Here is a 27,639-nt window from a genome sequence, read left to right on the forward strand (position 1 = left end):
TTCCAGTTGAATAAATCATTCTGGTGTTGACTCATCTGCATTCCAAAGAAAGTGTCTTGAAGGTTTTGGTTTACAGTAGTTCCAGCATCTGAAACTAAAAATAGTTTCTTTCAGGAATAAGGAAAAGGAAAGGAAGTACAGTGGCTGGAAAGCACGGTAGTGGATTTCCAGCTTCAGGTGATACATGCCTACGCTCGGTGCATGACGTGTCCCAACATCCTGCATGCTTCATTTTTTACCCTCAGAGAGGGAAAACGCATTAGCTGGTCAAACAGGTAGGGGGTCAAACTTTCCCACGCTGGACTTTTGGAAGAAAAACAAAGGCCTTCCTTCATTCTCCCAGGTGGATGCCACCCAGACAAGGCAACTGCCTTAATGGGTAGACTGATTTCAAGTTGAATTTTAACCTGTGGGACCAGACATGAAATGCCTTGGGCAACTGAACAACTTCAGCCCTGATGGGTGTTACCTTTCTTTTGAAAGCAAAATAAAAACAGATAAATAAAGAAAGGGTCAGCAACCTTGAGTAAGCTAGAAACTGACAGAACAAAGTCCCTTTTAGAAAGCTGCTTTAACTAGAAATTGCATTCAAGAGCTCTCCATGTGTTTACAGTTCAAGGATCACAGAAGAGTCATGATAACAATGAATGCAAATATAATGAATTTGATCACTAGCAGCTCAAAAGGTTCTGGGCCTCCTCCTCAAAGCAAGGTGGAATGGCAGTCAAGTTGCTACACACAGAGCTTGCAATTTCCATTCTCCATTGCGACTGTCCACACCACTACCCTTTTAATACACACACACCAAAAATTTCCCTGTATGATTGATCCTCCGCTACTTTTCTACAGTGAGTTAAGATCACAATGTTGAAAAACCCTCCAGTCTTCCAAAGCTTCATTCAGTAGCATTCAGGAGAAGGGGAGTAAATCACCCTTCTCTGCATTACCTTTCTGAAGTTTACAGCAAAGCCTTGAGCTCTCAGATATGAAGAAACAAGAAATCGATCCAACTGAAGGGGGAGAAGGATCAGGGGTGAAGGGGAAAGCAATGAAAGTTGGAGTAAAGGGGAGCACCGACCAGCAGGGTCCTGCACCCTGCCTTAGCCCAGCCAGTTTCCTCCTTTCGTCCCTTCCAATGTCTCTCCCTCCCCAAACCATCAAACCAGTTTGACTATCCAAACACAGCTGACTCCTCTAGTATACATAAGGTTCTACCTGTTTCCTGCTAGGAAGGAATCTTGGAAGGCTTTTAATGATGATGACTGTATCATATTATGACCAAACACTAAGCACTTGACATGCAGTACCTTATTTCACCCTCATAACAACTGTCTAAAGTACACTTATTATTACCATTTTCCAGAAGAAACTGAGCCTCAAAAACACTGAGTGCCTTGAATAGATAGGGGCAAACATGGGATTGGAATCCAGGCCATCTGAGTCCAGGGCCTCCACCTTTCAACACCATAGTACAATGGAGGACCCTCATGTGCTCCTCCAAAATATGCCTGAGGATCCATGTATTAGGGTGAGTAGACTGAACCACTGGCAAACTTTTTTTTAAATATTTTTTAATGAGAGCCTTAAATATTTTTGATTGCCCCATCCTTCAGTTCAGTTCAGTTCAGTTCAGTCACTCAGTCGTGTAAGACTCTTTGCAACCCCATGAATCGCAGGATGCCAGGCCTCCCTGTCCATCACCAACTCCCAGAGTTCACCCAGACTCGCGTCCATCGAGTCTGTGATGCCATCCAGCCATCTCATCCTGGGTTGTCTCCTTCTCCTCCTGCCCCCAATCCCTCCCAGCATCAAAGTCTTCTCCAATGAGTCAACTCTTTGCATGAGGTGGCTAAAGTATTGGAGTTTCAGCTTTAGCATCATTCCTTCCAAAGAAATCCCAGGGTTGATCTCCTTTAGAATGGACTGGTTGGATCTCCTTGCAGTCCAAGGGACTCTCAAGAGTCTTCTCCAACACCACAGTTCAAAAGCATCAATTCTTTGGTGCTCAGCCTTCTTCACAGTCCAACTCTCACATCCATACATGACTACCGGAAAAACCATAGCCTTGACTTAGCACTCCATATTTGCCTATTGTTGATATTAGGATGCCATTTAAGGTTGTAGCCACCTGTGATCCCTTGGTTTCAGCATTGAACACAGCTCTGTTGTAAGCACCACTTTAATCTTCCCACCACAGTCTGGCCACAAGATTTCTTAAGCAGCAGAAAGACTGCTGGAGGTAGGTACTAGGTAGTTCATGCATAGGTAGGCAAAAAACCCTGACCGGAGGACTCAGAGGGGCAGCCAACGAAAACACAGCTCTATAGAAGCTGAAAGGCAAGTGTTCTCTTTCTGTTTGGTTTCACCTTAGTGCTTTGTGTACTGAGAGGACTTATTTGTTCTTGAGAGCTAGTGACACACCCAAGAAATTTCATAACACTTTTCACTTCGTATTTTAAGACTATTGAGAAATCTTAGTGCTAAAGAAAACAAGATTCAGTCTCACTACCTAAAGTGGCCAGTTTCTTGGTTTTGTAAATATGAAGGGCTGTTAGAATGGAACTCACAATGCATCAAAACAATCAGAACAGGATTAACTATAATTAAACTCTCCCTTAGGATTTTTAGAGAATCAGCATCCATTAATTATGTATTAAGGAATATAACTCATATATTGGTTTCACTTTTACTGATCTTTTCTTTCACAGAAAGAGATGAAAGAGTAAGGAATTACTGTTCAACTTTCATTAAGGCAGAGAAGTAAAATCTGTTAAGACGAAGGGTCTGCCCTCAAGCTCAAGGATTCTTTATAGTCTCAACTGTCCAGCCAGCCAAGCAGGCTTAACTGTTTTCAAGATAAGCGTACTGACTGCCACCAATAGGAAATCTTTCCATTCTTAGGTACACAGGACAATTAGAAAACTCTCTCATACCAAACCAAAATTGTCCTGATTGTTCTTCCATCCACTGGTCTCAGTGCCATCATTTAAAGTTGTGCCTTCTTCACCTATGCAGTGTTTTATTGTATTTATTTATTAACTCATCTACATATTTTTGGCTGTGCTGAGTCTTCACTGCTGTGTGCAGGCTTTCTTTAGTTGTGGTGAGCAAGGGCTACACTTCATTGCAGTGTGCGGGCATCTCATTGTGATGGCTGGCTTCTCTTGTTGTGAAGCATGGGCTCTAGGGCACATAGGTTTCAGTAGTTGTGACACACGGGCTTCCTTGCTGCAAGGCATGTGGAATCTTCCCCAACAAGGGATCGAACTCATGTCCCCTGCACTGGCAGGCAGGTTCCTAACCACTGGACCACCAGGGAAGTCCTACAGTGTTTTTATTTTTTTCAGTTCATCACAGACATTTGTGTGTGTGTGTGTGTGTGTGTGTGTGTGTGTGTAAAACACAAAATCACCACACTTAAATATCACAGCAACATCACATTTCTATAGAACTTTCTAAACTTTCAAGCTCAATTTCTGACTTTATCAGACAGGTGACAAATAGATCACAAACCATCTGCAGGCCTCACTTTGAGAAGCACTTATAGATAGGTCTCACAACCTGGCCTGACTTGGGTTCCCCTAGAAGCCAACTCTGAGGCAAAGATTCTAATGCAAATGTGTAGTTTATTCTGGAAATGAAATCATTAAGTGTGGGGCATAGAGTAGGGAAGCAGCAGAGCAGGGAAGGAATAAAGTGTGGGTCCTCAAGTCAGTTACCACTGCAGGTCCAACTCCACAGGGAAACTCTGGGAAACAATGTCGTATCTGTTATCTTCATCCAGAGGAAAGGAAAATGGCAGCAAGCGGGGTGGGGGGTTCTACACCAAATTCCTGTTCATTACCAGATGAGAGAAGCTTCTAGGCACTAATTTTTTGGCTCTTCTGAAGTTTTCCCATATGCTCACTGTACATGCCACCATGGCCAAAGAGAAAGCCTGCAGTCAAGGTGTCACAGGTGCTCAAAGAAGCAGTTTTGGGCTCATAGGGAGGGTGAGGGGTCAGCACTACCTCAGCTACAGAAGTGAACAGAACGGCTGGTCAGAACAGTTCACAGTGGGACAAAGGTACTTCAACATGTGAAAAGACACTCAACTTCATTCATAAAGAAATGCATTTAATCTCAGCCTGCATTTAAATGCCATTTCTTACCTCACAGATGGGCAAAATCCAAAAGTTTGAGCATGCACTCTGAGTAAGTGCATTACTCTAGGGTGTGTAAATTGAAACAATCCTAAAGAGAGAAATTAGGCATTATCTTTCAAAATTAAAAATGTACTATGTATAACAGGCTCCAGGTTCATCCACCTCATTAGAACTGACTCAAATGCACTCCTATTTATAGCTGAGTAATATTCCATTGTGTAGATGTACCACAACTTCCCTTATCCATTCATCTGCCAATGGACATCTAGGTTGCTTCCATGTCCTAGCTACTGTAAATAGTGCTGCAGTGAACATTAGGATACATATGTCTTTTTCGATTATGGTTTCCTCAGGGTATATGCCCAGTAGTGGGATTGCTGGGTTGTATAGCAGTTTTATGGGCTTTCCTGGTGGATCAGTGGTAAAGAATCCATCTGCAATTCAGGAGACATAAAATGACATGGGTTTGATCCCTGGGTCAGGAAGATCCCCTGGAGTAGGAAATGGCAACCCACTCCAGTATTCTTGCCTGGAGAATCCCATGGACAGAGGAGCCTCGTGGGCTACAGTCCTTAGGGTCACAAAGAGTCAGACACGACTGAAGTGAGTGAGCCTGCATACACAAATGGTAGTTTTATTATAAGTTTTCTAAGGAATCTCCACACTGTTCTCCATAGTGGCTGTATCGATTTACAAAGTCAGAAGAGAAAGACAAATACCATATATTGGTGCTTTAGTTGCTAAGCCATGCCTAACTCTTGCAAACCAGCTTGCAGGGCAGAAAACAAAACAGACACAAAGAGCAGACTTTTCAACACAGTGAGGGAAGGAGAGGATGGGATGATTTGAGAGAATGGCATTGAAACATTGCCATATATTAAATACATAACCAGTGGGAGTTTGCTGTATTATGCAGGGAACCCAAAGCCATTGCTCCCTGACAGTCTAGAGGGGTGGGATGGGGTGGGAAAAGGGAGCATAGTTCAAGAGGGAAGAGACATATGTATAACTATGGCTGATTCATGTTGATGTATGGCAAAAACCACACAATATTGTAAAGTAATTATCCTCTAATTTTTTTTTAAAAAAAGGAAAAAAAAATTGAGAAAATCTGAACTTTGGGCTTAAGAAAAAAATCTGGTTATGAAGGTTTTCATTTGTGTTTTCTATTTATGTGACTTTAAAATAAATTTGCATGTTCAAATAAAAAATTAAAAATGCAGAGTTAAGTTTTGACCCAGGGACTCTGCACGGGAACATTCATCCTACAGATATGCCTGCAACCATTTGAGATGATGAATAAACATTACTATTCATTTTCCTTATTTTTCAAGAACAACAACATTGTAAAAAAACAAAATATAGGCAAAAACTCAAGCATTCATCTTTAGGATGGATCAAATAAACTATAATGCTTTCACAGAAAGAAATTCTATGTAGCTATTTAAAACAAACAAGTCACCTTATTTATACATATACAAAAAGATCTCCAAAATATATTATCAAGCAAAAAAAAAAATCAAGGTGCAAAATAACATGTAAAGTTTGATTCCTTTGTATATGTGCATTTGCTGGTATTGCCTAAAGAAATAATGAAAGGATTCAAAAAAAGTAATAAAAAAAATCATACCTAAACAGGATGGGGAGAGGGAGGAGCAGAAGTAAGAGTAGATGCACTACATATGTTTTGCATCATTTTTGATTTTTTAATTATATGAATATTTTACCTAATTTTGAAAATAAATTTAATTTAAAAAGTAATCGGTCGCCAAAAGGAGAAAAAAAAAAAAAGGTAATTGGTTGCAGATCCCTGCTAAGCCCTCGCTTGTTCACTCCAAACCTCTCCAGCTCATTCAGTCTCTCCTCTTACATAATTTCCATATCTTTCACCATCCTCCTCCCTCTTTTTTGGATCACCTACAAATATTTCAGTGTCCCTTTGAAAACAAAACTCAGAACTTCAGATAAGATATAGCTAAGTTAGAGTATGACTGTTGCTTCCCTTATTCTGGATGATGAGTCTCTGTTAATGTATTAATAATTAAGCATTTACTAGGGTTGTTTTTTTTTTCCTTTTTTGGACAGTCACATATATCAGGATCACATCACAGAATATGCCTAAATTCTTTTCACATAAAATATGAAGTCCAGCCTCTCTACCACCCACCCTACTGTCTCCTTCCCTGCCCCCTTCATCACTAATAACCACCCACTCAGCATTGATTTCCATCAATATTTCTAAAACTCTGTAAAGCAAAAATAAAAAAGCACTCCGTACTATCTTCACAGCAATTCTGTAAATCTAAAACTCTCTTAAACAATTTATTTTTAAAAAACAAACAAATCAACTCTATTAAAGTTTATTTTATGGAAAGTAATCTCTCATTTCAGCCTGGAAGATTTCTTTAAATTGTGTTTTCCTATATATGTGCTGTCCACACATTTCCTAAATACAGCTTTTCACTTTTGATAATAAATACAGAAACATTTTAACTGTAACCTCCACCTTCAACTACAAAATTTCATACCCTAGATGAAGCCTGGAGATTATCTAATCTTATAAACTCATTCCACAGATTGGGAAACTAAAGCCCAAGGGGGTAAAGTAATTTCCGCAAGGTCACACAGCTACATGGTAACAAAGAAGAATTAGACCACAGATGACCTGATTCCAATTCCCAGGCCAGGAATTTCTCTTGTCCTTTTGGAAGCAAGTGATTCAGTTGAAAACAAATTGTTTGCAGATCAAAATCGGAAGGGTCTAAAGGACAAACTGGTCAGAAATAGGCATATCCCGTTAGCAATTTTGGTCTTTTCTCTAAGTGCTAACACGGTAAACAACTTTGTTGTTGTTCAGTCACTAAGTCGTGTCCGACTCTGCGACCCCATGAGCTGTAAGCACACCAGGCTTCCCTGTCTTTCACCATTTCCTTGAGTTTACTCAAACTCGTGTCCACTGAGTCAACAATGTTTACCTTTAAAAAATGACAGGACTAAAGAAACAGTATCATCTAATGGTATGTTTAGATAGCCTATGACTTCTCCAATGCATGAACTAGAGTGTAAATAATAAAATCTTATTTTTACCTCCTTTCACATTCTCTAAATTCAAATAATATTTAAATTCTTAGTAGACATTTTAGGAATATCTGACAACAAAAAGTTGTCCACTATTTAATGTTAGGATTCTTCTCCCCCTTATGAAGGAGACTTTGCCAAACTGCTTTAAAAATAAAAGAAATTCACAGTAGAAATATTTCTTTGAAACTGGCTCAATATATCAAGTAGACATCAAGGCAGCCATGGAGATAGTCACACGTCCCTCCAAGAGCACCTGCTACAAGGGAGCATAGCTGATTGACAGCCTCCGGCTGCCACACCCTGCAATGCACCAACTCCTTCACTGGATTCATAATTCATGTCGCCCTTGGCTGCTCTACTGTATGTGACAGAGATACCAGAACCATTACTTCCTCATGCAAGATTCCTCTAATGGGTAATATCTGCTCGGGTATTTCCCGTAAACCCAAGAGTGTTTCACAGCTGCACTGAAAGCTGGGCATCTTCCTATCCAATCTTCCTTCCTTTGCTCTTTCACAGGTGTAACACCTGCGCAGTATGAATGTTTACCCCTCCTTTATCCTTCAAGGCATTTCCTCCAGTGTGTCTCTACACTAATCTTGATGTCTGCTTTCTTAAAGGACCAAACTGCCAAGCATTTTTGGTTTAAAAGTTGCAAAATAATTATTTTTATTATGAAAGTGGAAATGTTAGTCTCTCAGTTGTGTCCAATTCTTTGTGACCCCATGGACTGTAGCCTGCCAGGCTCCTCTGTCCATGGAGTTCTCCACGCAAGAATACTAGAATGGGTTGCCATGCCTTCCTCCAGGGGATCTCCCCAACTCGGGGACCAAACCTGGGTCTCCTGCAATGCAGGCTGATTATTTACTGTCTGAACCACCAGGGAAGCCCGTTATGCATGCATGCTAAGTCGCTTCAGTCATGTCTGACTCTTTGTAACCCTATGGACTATTGTAGCCGCCGGGCTCCTCTGTCCATGGGATTCTCCAGGCAAGAATACTGGGGTGGGTTGCCATTCCCTCATCCACGGGCTCTTTCTGACCCAGGGATCGAACCTACATCTCTTGCAGCTCCTGCACTGTAGGTGTATTCTTTACCACTGCGTATTCTTTACTGCTGAGCCAATGAGGAAGTTCTATTTTTTTATATTTTAATTATCATACCATCTATTGTGTCTTTCACCCAAATACATCCTTCAACAATTAGGTTCATTAACTATTTATATTAAAATAAGGTAAGCATAAATGAGTGAAAAACCACATCACAGAGTGTGTTAGTAAAGTGTTAAATAGAGCTTACATCTGCTTTTCCAAGCTCTAACCCTCTTCCCATAAAAGGGAAGACAATATGTTTCTAAAGGCCTAACGATATAAAATACCCTTTAAAACACCCACACAAAAGAACAAAAATGTGTTTCTATTGCATGGAAAATTGTGAAGCTGATGGTCTCAGAGAGGGGCTAATGTGGTAAGAAGGCAAGAGGCTTGGGCAACGAAAGTGAAAATGGCCAAATCTGAGAAAAAGGTGTGGATTTAATCCCTCCTGTCTTGAGTTTGAGGCAGACAAAGGAATGAAGTCTGTGAAGTGAAGTATCTCCAGTGTTGTGTGATGTCTTATTGAGCTGTGCTGTGGTGTGACACAAAGGTTTTAGTAAGATTCTTAGCCACTGGAGTGGAATGCTCTAAGAAACACCTCTAAGGCCACTCAAAGCAAAGTGCCTAAACTGAGCTAATTCTTAACAGGAGTATCCTAAATCCAGAGGAGCCACAATGAAGATGTCAACCATCTTGGGCCCAGAGCCAAACCCCCCACCATCTTCAAACCCTAAACAATCCCTAGATTCAGCTTTGATAAAACAGTGAAGAGAATCAGCCACTCTATGAGCTTGCTTTTAGCTAGGTAAGGGGTAACTCCGTAAAGAGTTTTCTGATTGAGAGAATGAAAGAATTGTAACATTCTTTATTGGTAGAAGTTGTGCAGCAAAAAAATATGGAAGGATAGAAAAATGAGAATTGAAAAAGGTCAAGAGTGAACTGGGGGAAAAAGAGCAATTGGGACTATTTCAAATTACTGAGGGAAAAGGTTATTATAATTAATAGGACAATTAGAGGTTTTTCCAGTGGTCATGTATGGATGTGAGAGTTGGACTATAAAGAAAGCTGAGCACCAAAGAATTGATGCTTTTGAACTGTGGTGTTGGAAAAGACTCTTGAGAGTCCCTTGGACTGCAAGGAGATCCAACCAATCCATCCGAAAGGAGATCAGTCCTGCATGTTCATTGGAAGGACTGATGTTGAAGCTGAAACTCCAAAACTTTGGCCACCTGATGTAAAGAAGTGACTCATTTGAAAAGACCCTGATGCTGGGAAAGATTGAGAGCAGGAGGAGAAGCGGACTGTTAGGGACCAAACGACAGTCTCTAGGACCTGAGTTATGTTTACCAGAAAGAGACAGGATAAGCGTTCATCCTGCCTGGCCAATCATGTAACGCCAGCTACTCCTGTAACTGAGACAAAGAACTGCTTGTATATAAGCCGCCATACTCCTTTGTTCGCGGCTCTTGTCAGATTCCCTTGTGTGGGATGAGACTTGGGCCCTAGTGCACTAGGAATAAACAAACTCCCTTCTTGCGTTTGCAATACTGTGGTGGACTTGCTCTCTCGGTCGGTTCGGAGATACGGGCTCGGAGCATAACATCTGGGGGCTCGTCCGGGATCTCTGTCCCGCCAGGGAGGACAACTCTCCTGGTAGAAGGGAGTAACCTCATTAGGAGATAAGAGCTCTGAGCACCGGTGCTAACGTTGCAGAAGCCCAGATTAAGTCCGAGGCCTAGTATCTTACTGGGGAGGCATCTGGCTGTAAAGTGCAGAGGCAAGTCAGCGTAAGGCCGGGGCCTAGTTTCATGCTGGGGAGGCAGCTGGCTCTGATACTGGATTAAGTCAGCGTAAGGCCGGGGCCTGGTTTCGTGCTGGGGAGGCAGCTGGCTCTGATACTGGATTAAGTCGGCGTAAGGCCAGGGCCTAGTTTCATGCTGGGGAGGCAGCTGGCTCTGATACTGGATTAAGTCGGCGTAAAGCCGGGGCCTGGTTTCGTGCTGGGGAGGCAGCTGGCTCTGTGAACATCCTGCAGGTAATGTTGAGTGCATTGTCGGTGGCCACCTTGCGTTTGTTATCTGTTTGTCTATTTGTGGTGTCTGCGCTGCTCTTTGTGTGCTCTGTTGGCTCCCAGTGTACTTTTCTGTGATCATGGGACAAACAACTTCTACTCCTTTATCTCTTATGATTAACCACTTCTCTGATTTCAAGTCTAGAGCTCAGAATCTTTCATTACTGGTAAAGAAGAGCAAACTGGTGACTTTCTGTTCCGCCGAGTGGCCCACCTTTGACGTCGGATGGCCACAAGAGGGAACCTTCAATCCCCAAATTATCCAGGCAGTTAAAGAGAGGGTGCTTACTCCTAGTCCTGCCGGGCACCCAGATCAGACTCCCTACATTCTGGTCTGGCAGGATCTAGTGAGGAACCCGCCAGAATGGCTTAAACCCTTTGTTCTCACTCCTCCTAAACCTCCCCGTCCCTCTTCCCCAACTCCAACCTCACCAAGCCCACAGGTGTTAGTAATGAAGGCTTCCGAAGAAAAAGAAGAAAAAAAGGACGAAAATCGACCAAAGCCGGTATTCCAGGAATCTTCTCTGTATCCTAATCTGATAGATCTGGAGACCGAATTGTTCCCACCCCCGTATGCGGATCCACATCCGCCCTTGCTTTCACAGGTTTCATCGGGAGAAGCCAGGAGGAGAACTGAGCCTTCAGCTCATCCCAGAGAAGGGGGCCCCTCCCAGGGAACTCGGGGAAAAACAAGAGAAATGGCCAATGTAGCGGAATAAGACCCGGAAGTCCCCTCCTCCACTGTTCACGCGTTTCCGGTCCGGGCGGGACCAGCCAGAGAGGGTGGAGAGCGGACATATCAGTATTGGCCCTTTTCCACTAGTGATTTGTACAATTGGAAAACCCAGACTCCCTCCTTCTCTGAAAAACCGCAGGGTCTTATTGATCTGTTAGAGTCTATCCTTTTTACTCATAATCCCACTTGGGATGATTGTCAGCAACTGTTACAGGTGCTTTTCACTACAGAAGAGCGAGAGCGGATCCTGTCAGAAGCTCAAAAGAATGTGCCAGGGGTGGATGGGAGGCCCACAATACAGTCTAACCTCATTGAGGAGGGGTTCCCCTTGGTGCGACCCAACTGGGACTTCGAACGCGCTGAAGGTAGGGAGCGTCTCCGGGTAAACCGTCAGACTCTTATGGCTGGCCTTAGAACGGCCGCCAGAAAGCCGACTAATTTGGCCAAAATAAATTCAGTGAGGCAGGAACCAAATGAGAGCCCAGCAGCCTTCCTTGAAAGGATAATGAAAGCTTTTAGACAGTATACCCCTATGGACCCACAAGCAGATGAGTCACGAGCGGCAGTTATGTTAGCATTTGTAAATCAAGCAGCACCCGATATTAGAAAAAAATTACAAAAGATAGAGAGGTTAAATGAACAATCCTTGCAAGATCTAGTGAGGGCAGCCGAGAGAGTTTTTAATCATAGAGAGACCCCAGAAGAGAGAGAGGACCGCATTAGAAGAGAAGAAAGAGAATTTAGAGCTGAAGAAAACCGTAAAAATCAAAAAGAGCTGGACCAGATATTTTTTGCTGGGGTTGAAAACAAAAACAGGTTCCAGAAAGGGAAAAAATTGGACTCAAAAACTGAAGAAAAAACGACAAGGCGTAAGCTTGAGAAAAACCAATATGCGTTTTGTAAAGAGTTTGGACATTGGAAAGATAAATGCCCCAAGAAAAATCTAAAAGAGGAGCCCAAGAACCCCAAAAACGAGACTCCCTCTCCAGACAGTCATATCCTCTACGCGGGTGAGGATAGGGACTAGGGGGGTCAGGGCTCGAAGCCCCTCCCCGAGTCCTGGGTAACTATAAATGTGGAGGGGAAACCGATTGGCTTCATGGTGGACACGGGAGCCCAATACTCAGTCTTAAACCAAAAAGATGAACCCATGTCTAAGAAAAGTAGCTGGGTGCAGGGAGCAACCGGGACTAAACGGTATGGATGGACTACAAAACGGCATGTGAACTTGGGGGCCCACCAGGTGACCCATTCTTTTCTGGTGATACCTGAGTGTCCAGCGCCCTTGTTGGGAAGGGATTTACTGTCTAAAGTAAATGCCCAAATTCATTTCGACCACAGACAAGTGTCGGTTTTAGATGGGACCGGGCATCCTCTTCAGGTCTTGTCTCTGGCATTAAAAGATGAATACAGACTCTACTTGCCAGAGGCCCCAGCGACAATAGGCCCCGAAGTACAACCATGGGTTCAAAGATACCCTCAGGCCTGGGCTGAAACTGCAGAAATGGGACTAGCCAAACAGAGGCCCCCTATCATTGTGGAACTGAAAGCCAGTGCTTCCCCAGTCAGGGTACGACAGTATCCCATGAGTCAGGAGGCTCGACAAGGAATTACTCCTCATATACAATGCCTCATAGACACTGGGGTCCTGAAAAGTTGCCGGTCCCCATGGAACACTCCCCTGTTGCCTGTAAAAAAGCCTGGGGGAACTGATTTTAGACTGGTTCAAGATCTATGAGAAGTCAACAAACGGGTGAATGATATTCATCCTATGGTTCCTAACCCTTATACATTGCTAAGCAACTTGCCTCCAAACTACATTTGGTACACTGTTTTAGATTTAAAAGATGCCTTTTTTAGTTTGCCTCTTGCCCCCGCAAGCCAAGAGATCTTTGCCTTCGAATGGCAGGAAGACGGTGGTCAGACCTCTGTGCAGCTGACATGGACTCGCTTACCACAGAGTTTCAAAAACTCACCCACGTTATTTAATGAGGCCCTGGACGAAGACCTCCATGAGTATCGGGTTGAACACCTTACCATTGTTTTATTACAATATGTTGATGACCTTATGCTGGCGGCGGCTACAGAGAAAGAGTGCCAAGAGGCAACAGGTGACCTTCTGCAAACCTTGGGGACTTTAGGTTACCGGGCTAGTGCCAAAAAGGCCCAGATTGCCAAACGAGAGGTTACATATCTTGGTTATAAGATAAAACAGGGCCAGAGGTGGCTAACACAGGCTATGAAAGAAACCATCCTCCAGATCCCTGAGCTGGCTAACCCTAGACAAGTGAGAGAATTTCTGGGAACGGTGGGATATTGCCGGTTATGGATCTTGGGGTTTGCAGAAAAGGCCAGGCCCCTATATGAGGGGAACAAAGAAAACAAGGACTGGAAATGGACTGAGCCAATGAAAGAGGCCTTCCAAGAGCTCAGGCGAGCCTTGCTAGAGGCTCCTGCCCTTGCCCTCCCTGATCCATCTAAGCCTTTCCAATTATTTGTAGATGAAAAGCGGGGGATAGGAAAAGGGGTACTAACACAGAGATGGGGACCATGGAAGCGACCTGTAGCTTACCTTTCCAAGAGACTGGACCCAGTGGCAGCCGGATGGCCACCTTGCCTCCGTATCATCGCGGCCACCGCGCTCTTAGTCCACGATGCTGATAAACTGACTTATGGACAGAGAGTCTTGGTCTATACTCCTCATGCCATAGAGAGAGTTTTAAAGCAACCCCCAGGTAAATGGATTTCTAATGCCCACTTGACGCACTACCAGGCCTTGCTACTTGACACCCCACAGATTCATTTCCAAACGCCCTGCACTCTAAATCTGGCCACTCTTTTGGCCAATCCGGGGGAAAATAGCCCCCTCCATGACTGTGATGAGATACTGGCCGGGGTAACAGCAATGCGAAAGGACTTAACCGATACTCCACTGGATAACAGTGAGCTAAGATGGTTCACAGACGGCAGCAGTTATGTAAAAGATGGACAGAGACGGGCGGGAGCCGCAGTAGTAGATGTCTCTGGACGGACGATATGGGCAGAGGCCCTTCCCCTGGATACCTCAGCACAAAAGGCAGAGTTAATTGCCCTGATTCAAGCATTAGAGAGAGCCAAAGGAAAAAGAATAACTATTTTCACTGACAGTCGCTATGCTTTTGGCACGGTACACATCCAGGGCCTGATATATCGGGAACGGGGGTTTTTGACAGCTGAAGGAAAAGAAATTAAAAACTTGCCTGAAATCCGTAGACTTTTAGAGGCTGTACAGATGCCTCGGGCTGTGTCAATAGTACACGTACCTGGACATCAGAAGGGTGACAGCCCCACGGCACGAGGGAATCGTGCCACAGACCTGGCAGCTCGAAAAGTAGCTGATAAAGACTTCATCACCCCTGTGTTGGCGATCGGACTTCCACCTCCAGGTATGGGAACTCTGCCCCCAACCCCTGAGTATTCATCCACAGACTTTGCTTAGATCCAAAAACACACCAACCTTCAAAAAGATAAAGATGGATGGTACCGAGACTCAGACGGCTACTTGATACTCCCTGCTCAGTTGGGACAGCAACTATGTGAGCATTTGCACTTGTCTACTCATCTGGGAGAAGACTCTGATGCTCTTTCAAACTGCGTGCCTGCGATTTCCCCAGCACCAGACAACTGTAAAGAACATAGTGCATGCTTGTAAGGCGTGTCAACAGATAAGGCCAGGAAAAGGACAACATGCAGGACTGAGGTATTGGGGAGAAGGACCAGGGCAACACTGGGAAATAGATTTCACCGAGGTAAGGCCAGGCAAGTATGGTTACCGGTACTTGTTAGTGTTGGTGGATACCTTCTCAGGGTGGGTGGAGGCTTTTCCTACAAAGGGAGAAACCGCGATGATAGTGGCAAAAAAGATTTTAGAAGAAATAGTTCCCAGGTTTGGCCTGCCAGTGACCATGGGCTCTGATAATGGACCTGCCTTTGTGAGTCAAATAGTTCAGAGCCTTGCCCTAGCCCTGGGGACTAAATGGAAGTTACATTGTGAATACAGTCCACAGAGCTCAGGGCAAGTAGAAAAAATGAATCTGACTCTAAAAGAAACTTTAACTAAATTGGCTATAGAGACTGGCAGGGACTGGGTGACCCTCCTTCCCTTCTCCCTCTTCCGTGCGCGTAATACTCCTTATCAACTTAATCTGACCCCATTTGAGATTCTGTATGGGAGACCTCCCCCATATGTCCAATATTTGAAGGGAAGAAACTACCGCCTCCCACGTTGGGGCAACTCCAAGAGGCCTTGATGGCTTTAAGCAAGGTGCACTCTCGTGTCTGGAAACTGCTCCAGGAAATACATGTGGGTCAAAATAAGGGAACTATTCCCTCACATGACATTGGCCCAGGAGACTGGGTGTGGGTCAAAAGGCACCAAACCAAGGCACTAGAACCCAAATGGAAGGGTCCTTATGTTGTTCTTCTTACCACCCCAACTGCCCTAAAGGTTGACGGTATCGGGCCTTGGGTGCATTGCAACCACGTACGCCCAGCTGCTTCAGCAGAGCAAGAAGACGCTAAGAAAGAATGGGAAGCATCTCTGCACCCGTCCAACCCCTTGAGGCTAAAGCTTCAAAGGCGCCAACAGGACCAGGACAACTCGGCTGGGCCCTCTTGTGGATGACCCAGTTACTCTGCTCCGGAGTTGCCAGCGTGAACCCGCATCAACCCGTCAAAATCACCTGGAAGCTGCAAAATGGACTAACACGAGAGGTGCTAAACTCCACTACCGCAATACATCCACCAAACACATGGTGGCCAGACTTGTACTTTGACCTCAAGCCGATGGTAAATGTGCCTTGGGCTAGGGGTTATCTCCAAGAACAAGGGTTCTGGGCATGCCCAGGCGCACCCAGGCATGACTGGAAGACCTGTGGGGGGGTACAAGACTCTTATTGTAAAACTTGGGATTGTGTTACTTCTAATGATGGACCTCGGCCCTGGGAAGTAGGAAATCGAGATTTACTTAATTTTTCATTCGCCAAGCCCCTCCCTAGGGTCCTCAGAGATCCAACTTTTAGCTGTGAAAGTTGCAATTATGCACAAGTCAGAATAAGGTTCAATCCAGAAAAAAGCAAAAAAGAGGGGACCTGGATCTCTGGCCTATCTTGGGGACTACAGACGAGGGAATCAGGAGGGTTTGGGGTTGATGGGAAAGGGATTATAGTAGTGAGCCAGGTCTTAGAGCCAATTCTTGTACACAGTATCGGGCCCAACAAAGTAGAAGAGCTGGCTGTAACCCCCCGCCTAACGACTTCCATGCCAACATCTTTGGCAGTGAGTCCCGAAGCAGAAGCGCTTGCTGAAATAGATCCCCTATGGAAGCTGATTAGGGCAGCTTATGCCACCCTGAATCAGACCCATCCTGAGGCAACTAAATCTTGTTGGTTATGTTACAACTTAATTCCCCCTTATTACAAAGCAGTAGGCCTCAATGCCTCTTATGACTTGGCCAACAGCACCGATCCTCCTCAATGTCATTGGGGGGACAGAAAGGTGGGTCTGACGATGAAAGAGGTATGGGGAAAGGGCTTATGCATGGGCACGGTGTTACCAGCAAAGTCTCCACTTTGTGTGCTTGTCGTCGAGCCTGATGATTTGCCTGTAGCTAAATGGTTAATACCTCAAATGGGGGGATGGTGGGTCTGTTCACACACGGGGCTAACTCCATGCCTGCATAGCTCAATCTTTGACCCCAAAGAAGAATTCTGTGTTATGGTGGCTGTCATGCCAAAGATTCTGTACCGACCAGAGAAAGCGATATATGATTATTGGGCCCAGAAATTAACTCTAAATCCTCCAAAAAGAACTTATAAAGTTAAGAGGGAACCTCTTACCGTCATAACCATAGCAACTATGTTCGGTCTTGGAATAGCCGGGGCTGGAACTGGAATAACAGCTCTGTCCCTGCAAGGCCAAGGATTTAACTCCCTGAGAGCAGCCATAGATGAAGACATTACCCATATAGAGCAATCTATTAGTCATTTAGAATCGTCTCTAACTTCTCTATCTGAAGTAGTTCTGCAAAACAGGAGGGGATTAGATCTGCTCTTTCTGCAACAAGGGGGACTCTGTGCTGCCCTAGGAGAAGAGTGCTGTTTCTATGTGGATCATACAGGAATAGTTAGAGAATCTATGGCCAAAGTGAGAGAAGGACTAGCCCAACGTAAACGAGAACGCGAGGCTCAACAGGGATGGTTTGAATCTTGGTTACAACAATCCCCTTGGCTGACTACCTTAATCTCCACCTTGCTAGGACCCCTGCTAGTACTTTTACTAATGCTTACCTTCGGCCCATGTATTATCAGTAGACTTGTAGCCTTTGTAAAGGAACGCATAAATACAGTACAGCTGTTTGTGCTTCGGCAACAATATCAAACTGTGTCTCAGGACCGAGAGGAAGATTCCTCTATATGATCTAAGGACGGGGGGAATGTTAGGGACCAAACGACGGTCTCTAGGACCTGAGTCATGTTTACCAGAAAGAGACAGGATATTCGCTCATCCTGCCTGGCCAATCATGTAACGCCAGCTACTCCTGTAACTGAGACAAAGAACTGCCTGTATATAAGCCGCCATACTCCTTTGTTCGTGGCTCTTGTCAGATTCCCTTGTGTGGGATAAGACTTGGGCCCTAGCGCGCTAGGAATAAACAAACTCCCTTCTTGCATTTGCAATACTGTGGTGGACTTGCTCTCTTGGTCGGTTCGGAGATACGGGCTCGGAGCATAACACGGACGACAGAAGATAATATGGTTGGATGGCATCACCGACTCAATAGACATGTTTTTGGGTGGACTCTGGGAGTTGGTGATGAACAGGGAGGCCTGGCGTGCTGCAGTTCATGGGGTTGCAAAGAGTTGGACACGACTGAGTGACTGAACTGAACTGAACTGAGACTTAAATAAAATCAGGTCAGTACTTCATACTGGAATATACTGCAAATGAATCAAAATTTAAATGTATAAACTAAAAACACACTAAAATAAAACATGGGAAAGTTGCCTTATAATCTGATCTGAAGTTAACCTTACTAATTCAAAACTAAAAGTTATGAGATAAAATATTGATCAATCTAATTAAGTCAGTTTTCCTTAAAATACTGGCATGACACAAAAACAACACAAAGTCAAATGATAAATGATGAACTGAGAAAAATATTTGCATTTAAAATGTTAATAATCTTAATATCTTAATCGTTCCTACAAACTGAGAAGAAACAAAATAACAATCTGATAAGAAAGTACCAAAATATATGAGCAGACATTCACAAAAGAAGAAATGAAAATGGCACCTAAATGTACACAAAGATGCTCAAACTTGCTCTTATTCAGGGAAATGTAAATGAAAATCACAACGAGCTATAGCTCTTCATCTATCCAATTGTCAAACATCCAAAAATCTGATAACATATTCCACTGGGAAGGTTATTTCAGGAAACAGCTGAGGAGAATATAAAATGTACAGCTCCTAGTAAAAGAAATTTGACAATATCTTTAAAAAAAAATACTAGCAATCTACATAGAAAATTCACTTCTAGGATTCTACCATCAAAAAATCCTGGTTAAAAAAAAATACAAAATGTCTTGTATGCAAAGTGTATTTTTCCAATGGCAAAATACAGAACAGTACATATACTCTACTAACATTTAGAAAAGAAAAGAGATTGTTAATATATACACAAATGTATTATATTTGAGAAAAAAAAAAAAACTAATAAGAATGGTTATAACCAGATCAGTGGTTCTCAGATTTTAGTGTACATAAAAATAAACTTCAGGGCCTGATTCCCAAAGTTTCTGATTTCAAAGTTCTGAGATGGGGCCCAAAAGTTGGCATTTGTAATGAGTCCACAAGTAACAGTGAAGCAGCTGTTCTAAAGATCACACTTTGCCTCCAAACTTAAGACAAATGGAAACAATTGGATCTATCAATATCAAATTACTTACATTACAATATAAAAAATAGATTTTTTTAATTATAACTATAGATATAGTGACTTTTGAGTATTTTGAGAGTGTATCCTAAGTGGTGTGTATGTGTACGTGGTCACTCAGCTGTGTCCAACTCTTTGCAGCCCTTTGGACTGTAGCCCACTAGGCTTCTCTGTCTATGGATTTTTCAGGCAAGAATACTGGAGTGGGTTGCCATTTCCTCTTCCAGGGATCAAACTCACATCTTCTGCATCACCTGCATCACAGGCAGACTACTGCTGACCCATCGAGGAAGCCCCGTATGAGTTCTAATTACAAAGAGAGCTTCAAATAAATCTTACATTCAATTCAATGTTTATTATAAATGTTAGTATTACTAATTTGAAACTAGCTTATACATATACAAATACACACAAATATTTATGTTGTTGCTCACTCACTAAGTTGTGTACGACACTTTGCGACCCCATGGACTATACACAGCAGGCTTCCCTGTCCTTTTCTATCTCCAGAAGTTGGTTCAAACTCATGTCCATTGAGCCAGTGCTGCCATCCAACCATCTACTCTTCGGTCGTCCCCTTCTCCTCTTGTCCTCAATCTTTCCCAGTATCCGGGCCTTTTCCAGGGAGTTGGTTCTTCACATCGGTGGCCAAAGGATTGGAGCGTCAGCTTCAGCATCAGTCCCTCCAATGAATATTCAAGACTGATATCCTTTAGAACTGACTGGTTTGATCTCCTTGCTGTCCAAGTGATCCTCAAGAGTCTTCTCTGGCACCAGAATTTGAAAGCATCAATTTATTAGCACTCAGCCTTCTTTATTGTCTCACTCTCACATCCATACATGACTATTGGAAAAACCATAGCTTTGATTATATAGAACTTTGTTGGCAAAGTGATATCTCTGCTTTTTAATATGCTGTCTAGGTTTGTCATATCTTTTCTTCCAAGGAGCAAGCATCTTTTAATTTCCTGGCAGGAGTCACTATGCACAGTCATTTGGGAAACCAATAAAATAAAACCCTTCACTGTTTCTACTTTTTTCCCATCTATTTGCCATGAAGTGATGGGACTCTTGATGGAAGTGAAAGAGGAAAGCGAAAAAGTTGGCTTAAAGCTCAACATTCAGAAAACGAAGATCATGGCATCCAGTCCCATCACTTCATGGGAAATAGATGGGGAAACAGTGGAAACAGTGTCAGACTTTATTTTGGGGGGCTCCAAAATCACTGCAGATGGTGATTACAGCCATGAAATTAAAAGACGCTTACTGCTTGGAAGAAAAGTTATGACCAACCTAGATAGCATATTCAAAAGCAGAAACATTACTTTGCCAATGAAGGTCCGTCTAGTCAAGGCTATGGTTTTTCCAGTAGTCATGTATGGATGTGAGAGTTGGACTGTGAAGAAAGCTGAGGGCAGAAGAATTGATGCTTTTGAACTGTGGTGTTAGAGAAGACTCTTGAGAGTCCCTTGGACTGCAAGGAGATCCAACCAGTCCGTCCTAAAGGAGATCAGTCCCGGGTGTTCATTGGAAGGACTGATGCTAAAGCTGAAACTCCAATACTTTGGCCACCTCATGTGAAGAGTTGACTCATTGGAAAAGACTCTGATGCTGGGAGGGATTGGGGGCATGAGGAGAAGGGGACAACAGAGGATGAGATAGCTGGATGGGATCACCAACTTGATGGACATGAGTTTGGCTGATGGACAGGGAGACCTGGCGTGCTGCAATTCTTGGGGTCGCAAAGAGTCAGAAACGACTGAGTGACTGAACTGAACTGAGCTGATGGGACTGGATACCATGATCTTCATTTTCTGAATGTTGAGTTTTAAGCCAGCTTTCCTGCTCTCCTCTTTCACCTTCATCAAGAGGCTCTTTAGTTCCTCTTTGTTTTCTGCCATTAGGGTGATATCATCTGCATATCTGTGATTCATCCAGCCCAACAATTCTCATGATATACCCTACATATAAGTTAAATAAAGAGGGTGACAATATACCCTTGATGTACTCCTTTCCCAATTTGGCATCAGTCCACTGTTCCATGTCCGGTTCTCACTGTTTCTTCTTGAGTTGCACACAGGTTTCTCAGTAGGCAGGTAAGGTGTTCTGGTACTCCAATCTCTTTAAGAATCTTCCAGTTTGTTGTGATCCACATGTTTCCATAAAGTCAAATAATAGTGTCAATATTGTTATGAACTAAAATTATTGGTGTAAAAGAGTTTAAAGTTAAAAAAGTTAAATTAAAATTCCCTGATATTAAATTTGAATTGAATATTGAATACAGACAAATAAGTATTATTGCATGATTGTTTTTTTTTCTGTTCAAAATGTGTATTCCTTAGCTCTGTAACTGCAAAGATCTACAGGACAGGCAGTGACCACCCAAAAACAAGAGTACCCCTAGTGCCCACATTTTGGTCTCTAAGTAGCATTTCCCAGTACAGGATCCAAAGCCTATGGCAGAATTCTGATCCCAGATTTGAAGAAGAAAATGCATTAAATGGGTTTGTGACAAGTTATGCCAGAAAGCAAGGAGGCAATCAGAGACTAATGGGATATGTCAGAAGCAAATATAAACAGGGGCAAATATAAGTTAGAATCCCATTGGAAAAATATGAGAACATATTAAAAATAGTGACTGCTGTTAATTAATTAGAATTCATGAATTCATTCTATCACTAAAAACAACAGCAACAAAAATGAAAATAAACAAAACACAGAAGCAAAAATCTAGTTGGTCACTATTGTATTTAGAACACTTCCTTATTTTAAAAATTGACAGTAGAAAGAAAAGAATTAGGCATTTTCCCTGCTTTCTTTGTGCAAAAGTGTTGATGACAGAATGTTCTCCATAGAAAACACCCAGTTAATAAAAGTTAAAAGAAAATTAGAAAAGTGCAACTTTGGCCAATGAAAATGCTTTTACCAGTAGATGAAATGGCCAGGTGAAAAGTTTCTAGGTAATTATATCCTGTCAGCGTCACAAAACCATATGCTGTCTACGAAGCACCCAAAGACCACAAATGTTTGCTAATAAAGTTGAACCCAATCTCTTCAAGCCTTGAATGCACACTTAAATTTTAGGAAATACAGTGGGTGGGGTAACAATTAAAAGTCACCAACAGGAAGCCGATAGACAAATCCAGAATATGGAAAATTCTTAGGGTTAAAGCACCCAATTTTTTTTCAATAAATCAAGGGCAAGGAGGGTATGGAACTACTCTAGATGCAGTAAAATGCAGAATGTGAATCTTGTGAGTTCTTTAATTAAATAAATCAAATATTAAAAGATACTTCTGAAACAGTTGGAGAGTTATAAATATTGACTGTATTAGACTATCCCAAGGAACTGTCAATGTTGTTAGTGGTGATAATGGTTTCATGATTTTTAAGTCCATTTTTAGCAAAGCATAGTAATATATGCCAAGCTAAAATAACAACATTTGGGATTTGTATCAAAATATATCAGCAAAAATGAAAAAAAGAATGGATTAAGCAAGTGAGGTAAAATGATGATAATGATTGAATCTGGCACATGGACATTCATTATACTATCATTTCAATTTTTATGTGTATTTAAAATTTCAAAATATATTTTTAAAAGTACAGTTGGCCCATAGACCTCTGTCAGCTTTCTTAAGTATTTCACATTTCTTAAGTAATTTCACATTACTTCTGCTGAAGTACAATGGAAGATTCTAGATTACTGGTAGTTACTGCTTTCTAATCACCTAAGAATTTAATCGAAACCCTACTGCAATAAAAGTGCCCTAGAATACAAGTCCAGAAGAAAGTTAGGGTCAGGCCCTCACACTAATCTTCTGAATTTGACAAATCATTTAATCTTTTCAGATCTCATGATCTGTAAAGATGGGAAATTAGACTACTTTATATCTCATCTTTACCCCAATCACTAGAAAGTAATATGACTGTCCCTTTTCAGGCAAGCAGAGGGCACAAAATTGAGTAACCAAAAAAAAAAAAAAAAAAAAGCATGAGTGTAGCTTAAACAGAATAACTTTCTTGAATTCCTAACTGGGAAATAAGTGGGTTAGATTACATTGTTTCTAAGATGTCTCTTAGTTCTAAAATTTTATGACATGTAAAAGCTGTAGCCATAGCCCAGACAAATGTTATATATCAAATTCCAGTGGCTGATGCTGGCACCCAGTTTCAGTAAGGCACTTGTCTCTGTATTCTCAGAAGACGGAATACTTACTCACCAATAGGACAGGAAAACAAAGACCAGTTGTTTTCAAACATTCTTATCCCTGGTTTGTAATCCATGGTCCCTATTAAAGAAAGAGCCTTCTAATGATGACGTGGAGCAGGAACCAGCAACCCACTCCAGTATTCCTGCCTGGAAAATTACGTGGAAGGAGGACCCTGGCAGGCTACAGTACCTGGGGCTGCAGAAGTCAGAGCTGAGCACGCACACGCTAAAGATGAAGCGCGGGCGAGTTCACCTGTTTCAGTGTCTGTCGCAGTACCTCAGAGACAGCCAGTGCTGTAACCCCAGATGAAGATCCAGGCTCTCAGGGGGAAAAAGCTTACAATTAAGACAACAATTGATCCTGAGCTGGAGAGTGCAGTGTCAGCACTCTAAAGGAAGGTCAGAATTTAAAATGTGGCAAATGACATCTGTCCTTCAGTATGACGTTTGACGAGCTGCCATGGTGGGTGGAAACGGTGCGGAGATGCTTTGGCCATTACTAGGACCAGTGAGTGAAAGTCATCCGGAGACACTTCAGGACAAGATTCTTCTTCGTAAGGGCTACTGCTGCCTGAAGACAGAACTGATCATCTCGGGGAGAATGAATTCAGTCACTGGAGGCTGTTTCACCAGAGGTTAGTCTGTATTATACAAATGGATTCCAAGCATCAGAAATTACATAATTCATAAAATTTATATATTATGAATAGTGCAGCTGGGGCTCAAAAAAGCTATTCTATCTGAGAATTTCAATGACCAACTAATGAAATTTTTAACTGGAAATTCCAATTTGTCTAATCCATATATGAAATAAAGAAAATGGTTGCAAATACTTTGTTAAATAAGTGAATACTTAAGAACTCGTAACGTGAAATTTCCAAGGGAAAATACAATTCATTCAACAATGAACGAAAGTACTTTTTGAAAGTCAACTATGTGCCAGAAATTGGTAAATTCTGTCTTTATGGAACTTTTATTCTATCAAGGGCCCATAATGCTAGCAATACATTCTTGCATTATACTGAAACTAATGTAATGCTTTATGTTATTATACATCAATAAGAATATTTTGTCAGGTGGTTAAGTTCTAAAAACAAAAGTAAACCAGATTAAGTGAACAGGATGGGGACGCTGCAATTTAGACTGGATTTCCTGGAAAGGGTATGTGAGAGGTAACACTGAAGCAAGGGTGTGAAGAGGAGCATGAGGGAGTGAACCACATGGATACCTGAGGGGAAATCCCAGGGAGGTACAAGAACAGGTGCAAAGACCCCAAGGCAGGACGGTGTTTGGTGCTCATGCAAGAACCAGGAGGCAAGCGGGGTGGGAATAGGATGAAGCAGGAGAACAATCAGAGGCAGGTCACAGGTCCTGTGAGCCCCAGAGGCCTGGGCAAGGATAGGAGCTGTGTAGTCTCACCAAAAGGGACATCGACGTAGAGTTTTAGATGGAGGAGTGACTTGTTTCAAAAGGATCACTCACTTGGCTGGGTGAGGGAAAGGAAGAAAGAAGATGCTCATTCAGAAACACGTTAATTGTGGTTTTGACTGAAGTGGTCATAGTGAATACGGTGAGGCATGGTCAGGTTGGGAAGGAACTGGCTTGAAGAGAGGAAATTTCATTTTAGACCTGTCAAACGTGAAGTGCCCATTAGACATAGAGGTAAAAGCGTCAGATATGAAGGTAGATGTACATGTCTAAGAACCAAATTGAAGATGTAAATTCAGGAGCCCTCGGCACACAGACCTGGAATTGAATGAATAATCTGAGACATGAGTGTAGATAGAGAAGTGAAGTGAAAGTTGCTCAGGCATGTCCGGCTCTTCGCAACCCCATGGACTGCAGCCTGCCAGGCTCCTCTGTCCATGGAATTCTCCTGTGTCTGCTGCAGTACCAGTGGATTCTTTACAACTGAGCCAGTGGGGAAGCCCCAGATATAAAAAGGATAACTGATAAGAACCTACTGTATAGCACAAGGAACTCTACTCAATATTCTGTAATGACCTCTATGGAGATAGTCTCCTTTGCTGGAGATTCCTTCCATCATCTTCCCACCCTCCAGGTTTAGGATGCATTGTGTCTGTCTTTAGACTTGATTTCTTCTCTATCTGGGCTTCCCTGGTAGCTCAGCTGGTAAAGAATCCGCCTGCAAAGCAGGAACCCCTGATTCTATTTCTAGGTCAGAACGATCCCCTGGAGAAGGCAATGGCAACCTATTCAGTATTCTAACCTGGAGAATCTCACGGACAGAGGCTTGTTGGTATTCAGTTAACTAAGTCGTGTCTGACTGTCTGTGACCCCATGGACTGCAGCACACCAGGCTTCCCTGTCCTTCACCATCTCCCTGAGTTTGCTCAGACTCATGTCCATTGAGTCAGTGATGCCATCCAACAATCTCATCCTCTGTCATCCCCTTCTCCTCCTGCCTTCAGTCTTTCTCAGCATCAGGGTCTTTTCTAATCGGTCAGCTCTTCTCATCAGGTGGCCAAAGTATTGGAGCTTCAGCTTCAGCATCAGTTCTTCCAATGAATATTCAGGACTGACTGGTTGCATCTCTGTGCTGCCCAAGAGACTCTCAGGAGTATTCTCCAACACCACAGAGGAGCCTGGCAGGCTACAAGCCATAGGGTGGCAAAGATATCTAGTAGTGTGTATATGTCAAGCCCAGTCTACCAATTTATACCTCTTACCTGCCAATCCCCTGGTAACCATTAATTTACTTTCTACATCTGTGCATAGTCTCTATCCATTTACAAGGATTTGAAAATACACTATAGAGGGAATATAAAGAAATACAAGAAATGACCAACCTGAATTACAGCTAGCACATTGTACAATTCACATTTGTGCAAATAGTTTAAATTTACCTAACATTTTCTGAGTATCTTATATGACCCAGAAATTAAAAACAAGGATGTCTAACACATTTCCCTATTTATGAATTTTATAACCTAGAGATTGTTTTCTCCCTTATTCCAAGGTAAGATCGGTTGGTTGAAATTACTGATGAAAGTGAAGGAAAGTTAAGCAAGTCAACTTTGGAGGTAGAACAACATAAGGTTTTGTGATCTAAACAGCTATGAAAATGAGAGAGAAATACAATGCATAATGGGTAACTGGGTTAATTGGAATATGGCCTGGATTTATTATCATTCCTAATTATTAGGAAATTTGTTACATATGACAATGGTATTCTGGTTATGTTAGAAAATGTTCTTATTGTATACAGATAGATAATAACATATTTAGGAGCAAAATGAAAAGATATTACTTATTTAAACCACTTCAAAAAATAAAAAAGAGAGAGAGTGAATTGAAAAGGTATTCTCCACTTCTGCCTAATGCAAATGTTTGTCAACTATGGAATTTTGACCCATAGAATTGAAGGAATCTTTATCTTTGTCTCCCCAGACAATGTGTACCCATTTTCTGAGAACCATAAGGGCAGACTGGAATTATAGCTCAGTTGGGAACTAGATGTTTTTAAGCTCCTATCCATACTGAACAGAATATGTCATATAATCTGATTTTTCTCTCATTTCCATTGCCCTTCTTTCTGTTAGTACTTACTTGCCTTTTACTCCCTGCCCAATATCTGTTTTTTTAAGTTCCTAATCTTTCTGGATCTCTGTATTTGAGGGCTATATACTAAAAGAGCATAAAATATATACTTTTAAATTTTAATCTATTTTATTTGGAATGTTTAATCCATTGAAACTGATTGTGATTGTGCTAATTGATATATTTGGATTTATTTCAAATACCTTATTTTTTTTTCCATATCCGTTAGTTTATAATAATCCATTTCCCTCCTTTTTGTCCTCTCCTGGACTGATGGACTATCTCCTTTCATTCCAGTTTTTCCTTCTCCCACTTTGAAAATTATAGTCTATTTGTGATCTTATAGTAAGCACCCTGGGCTTCCCTGGTGGCTTAGATGGAAAAGAATCTGTGTGCAATGCAGGAGTCCCAGGTTTGATCTCTGGGTCAGGAAGATCCCATAGAGAAGGGAATGGCAACCCACTCCAGTATTCTTGCCTGGAGCATTCCATGGACAGAGAAGCCTGGTGGGCTATAGTCCATGGGGTGGCACAGCCGGACATGACTGAGCTACTAACACTTTCACTTTCAGTAGGTACCCTAGAGATTGTAACATGTATATTTAACTTTTAAAAAGTTTAAAGATAATCGATGTCTTTTGTTGTTGTTCAGTCACTCAGTCATGTACGACTCTTTGTGACCCCATGGATCGCAGCACACCAGGCTTCCCTGTGCATCACCAACTCCTGGAGCTTGCTCAAGCTCATGTCCATCAAGTGGGTGA

The 27,639-nt window shown here is 42.4% G+C and overlaps 1 protein-coding gene across 1 annotated transcript; it reads left to right on the forward strand.

The window, feature by feature from the left end:
* Window positions 3,921–15,655, forward strand: LOC108635898 (the record flags this gene model as incomplete). The annotated part of the gene is given in 6 exon segments (XM_018047500.1): window positions 3,921–4,066; window positions 6,828–6,978; window positions 11,285–14,497; window positions 14,606–14,739; window positions 14,741–15,358; window positions 15,391–15,655. Coding segments are annotated over 6 exon segments (4,527 nt in total), but the record flags the coding sequence as incomplete, so codon positions are not given.

This window comes from Capra hircus, chromosome 4 (genome assembly GCF_001704415.2).
Source record: "Capra hircus breed San Clemente chromosome 4, ASM170441v1, whole genome shotgun sequence".
In the NCBI taxonomy this organism is placed as follows: domain Eukaryota; kingdom Metazoa; phylum Chordata; class Mammalia; order Artiodactyla; family Bovidae; genus Capra; species Capra hircus.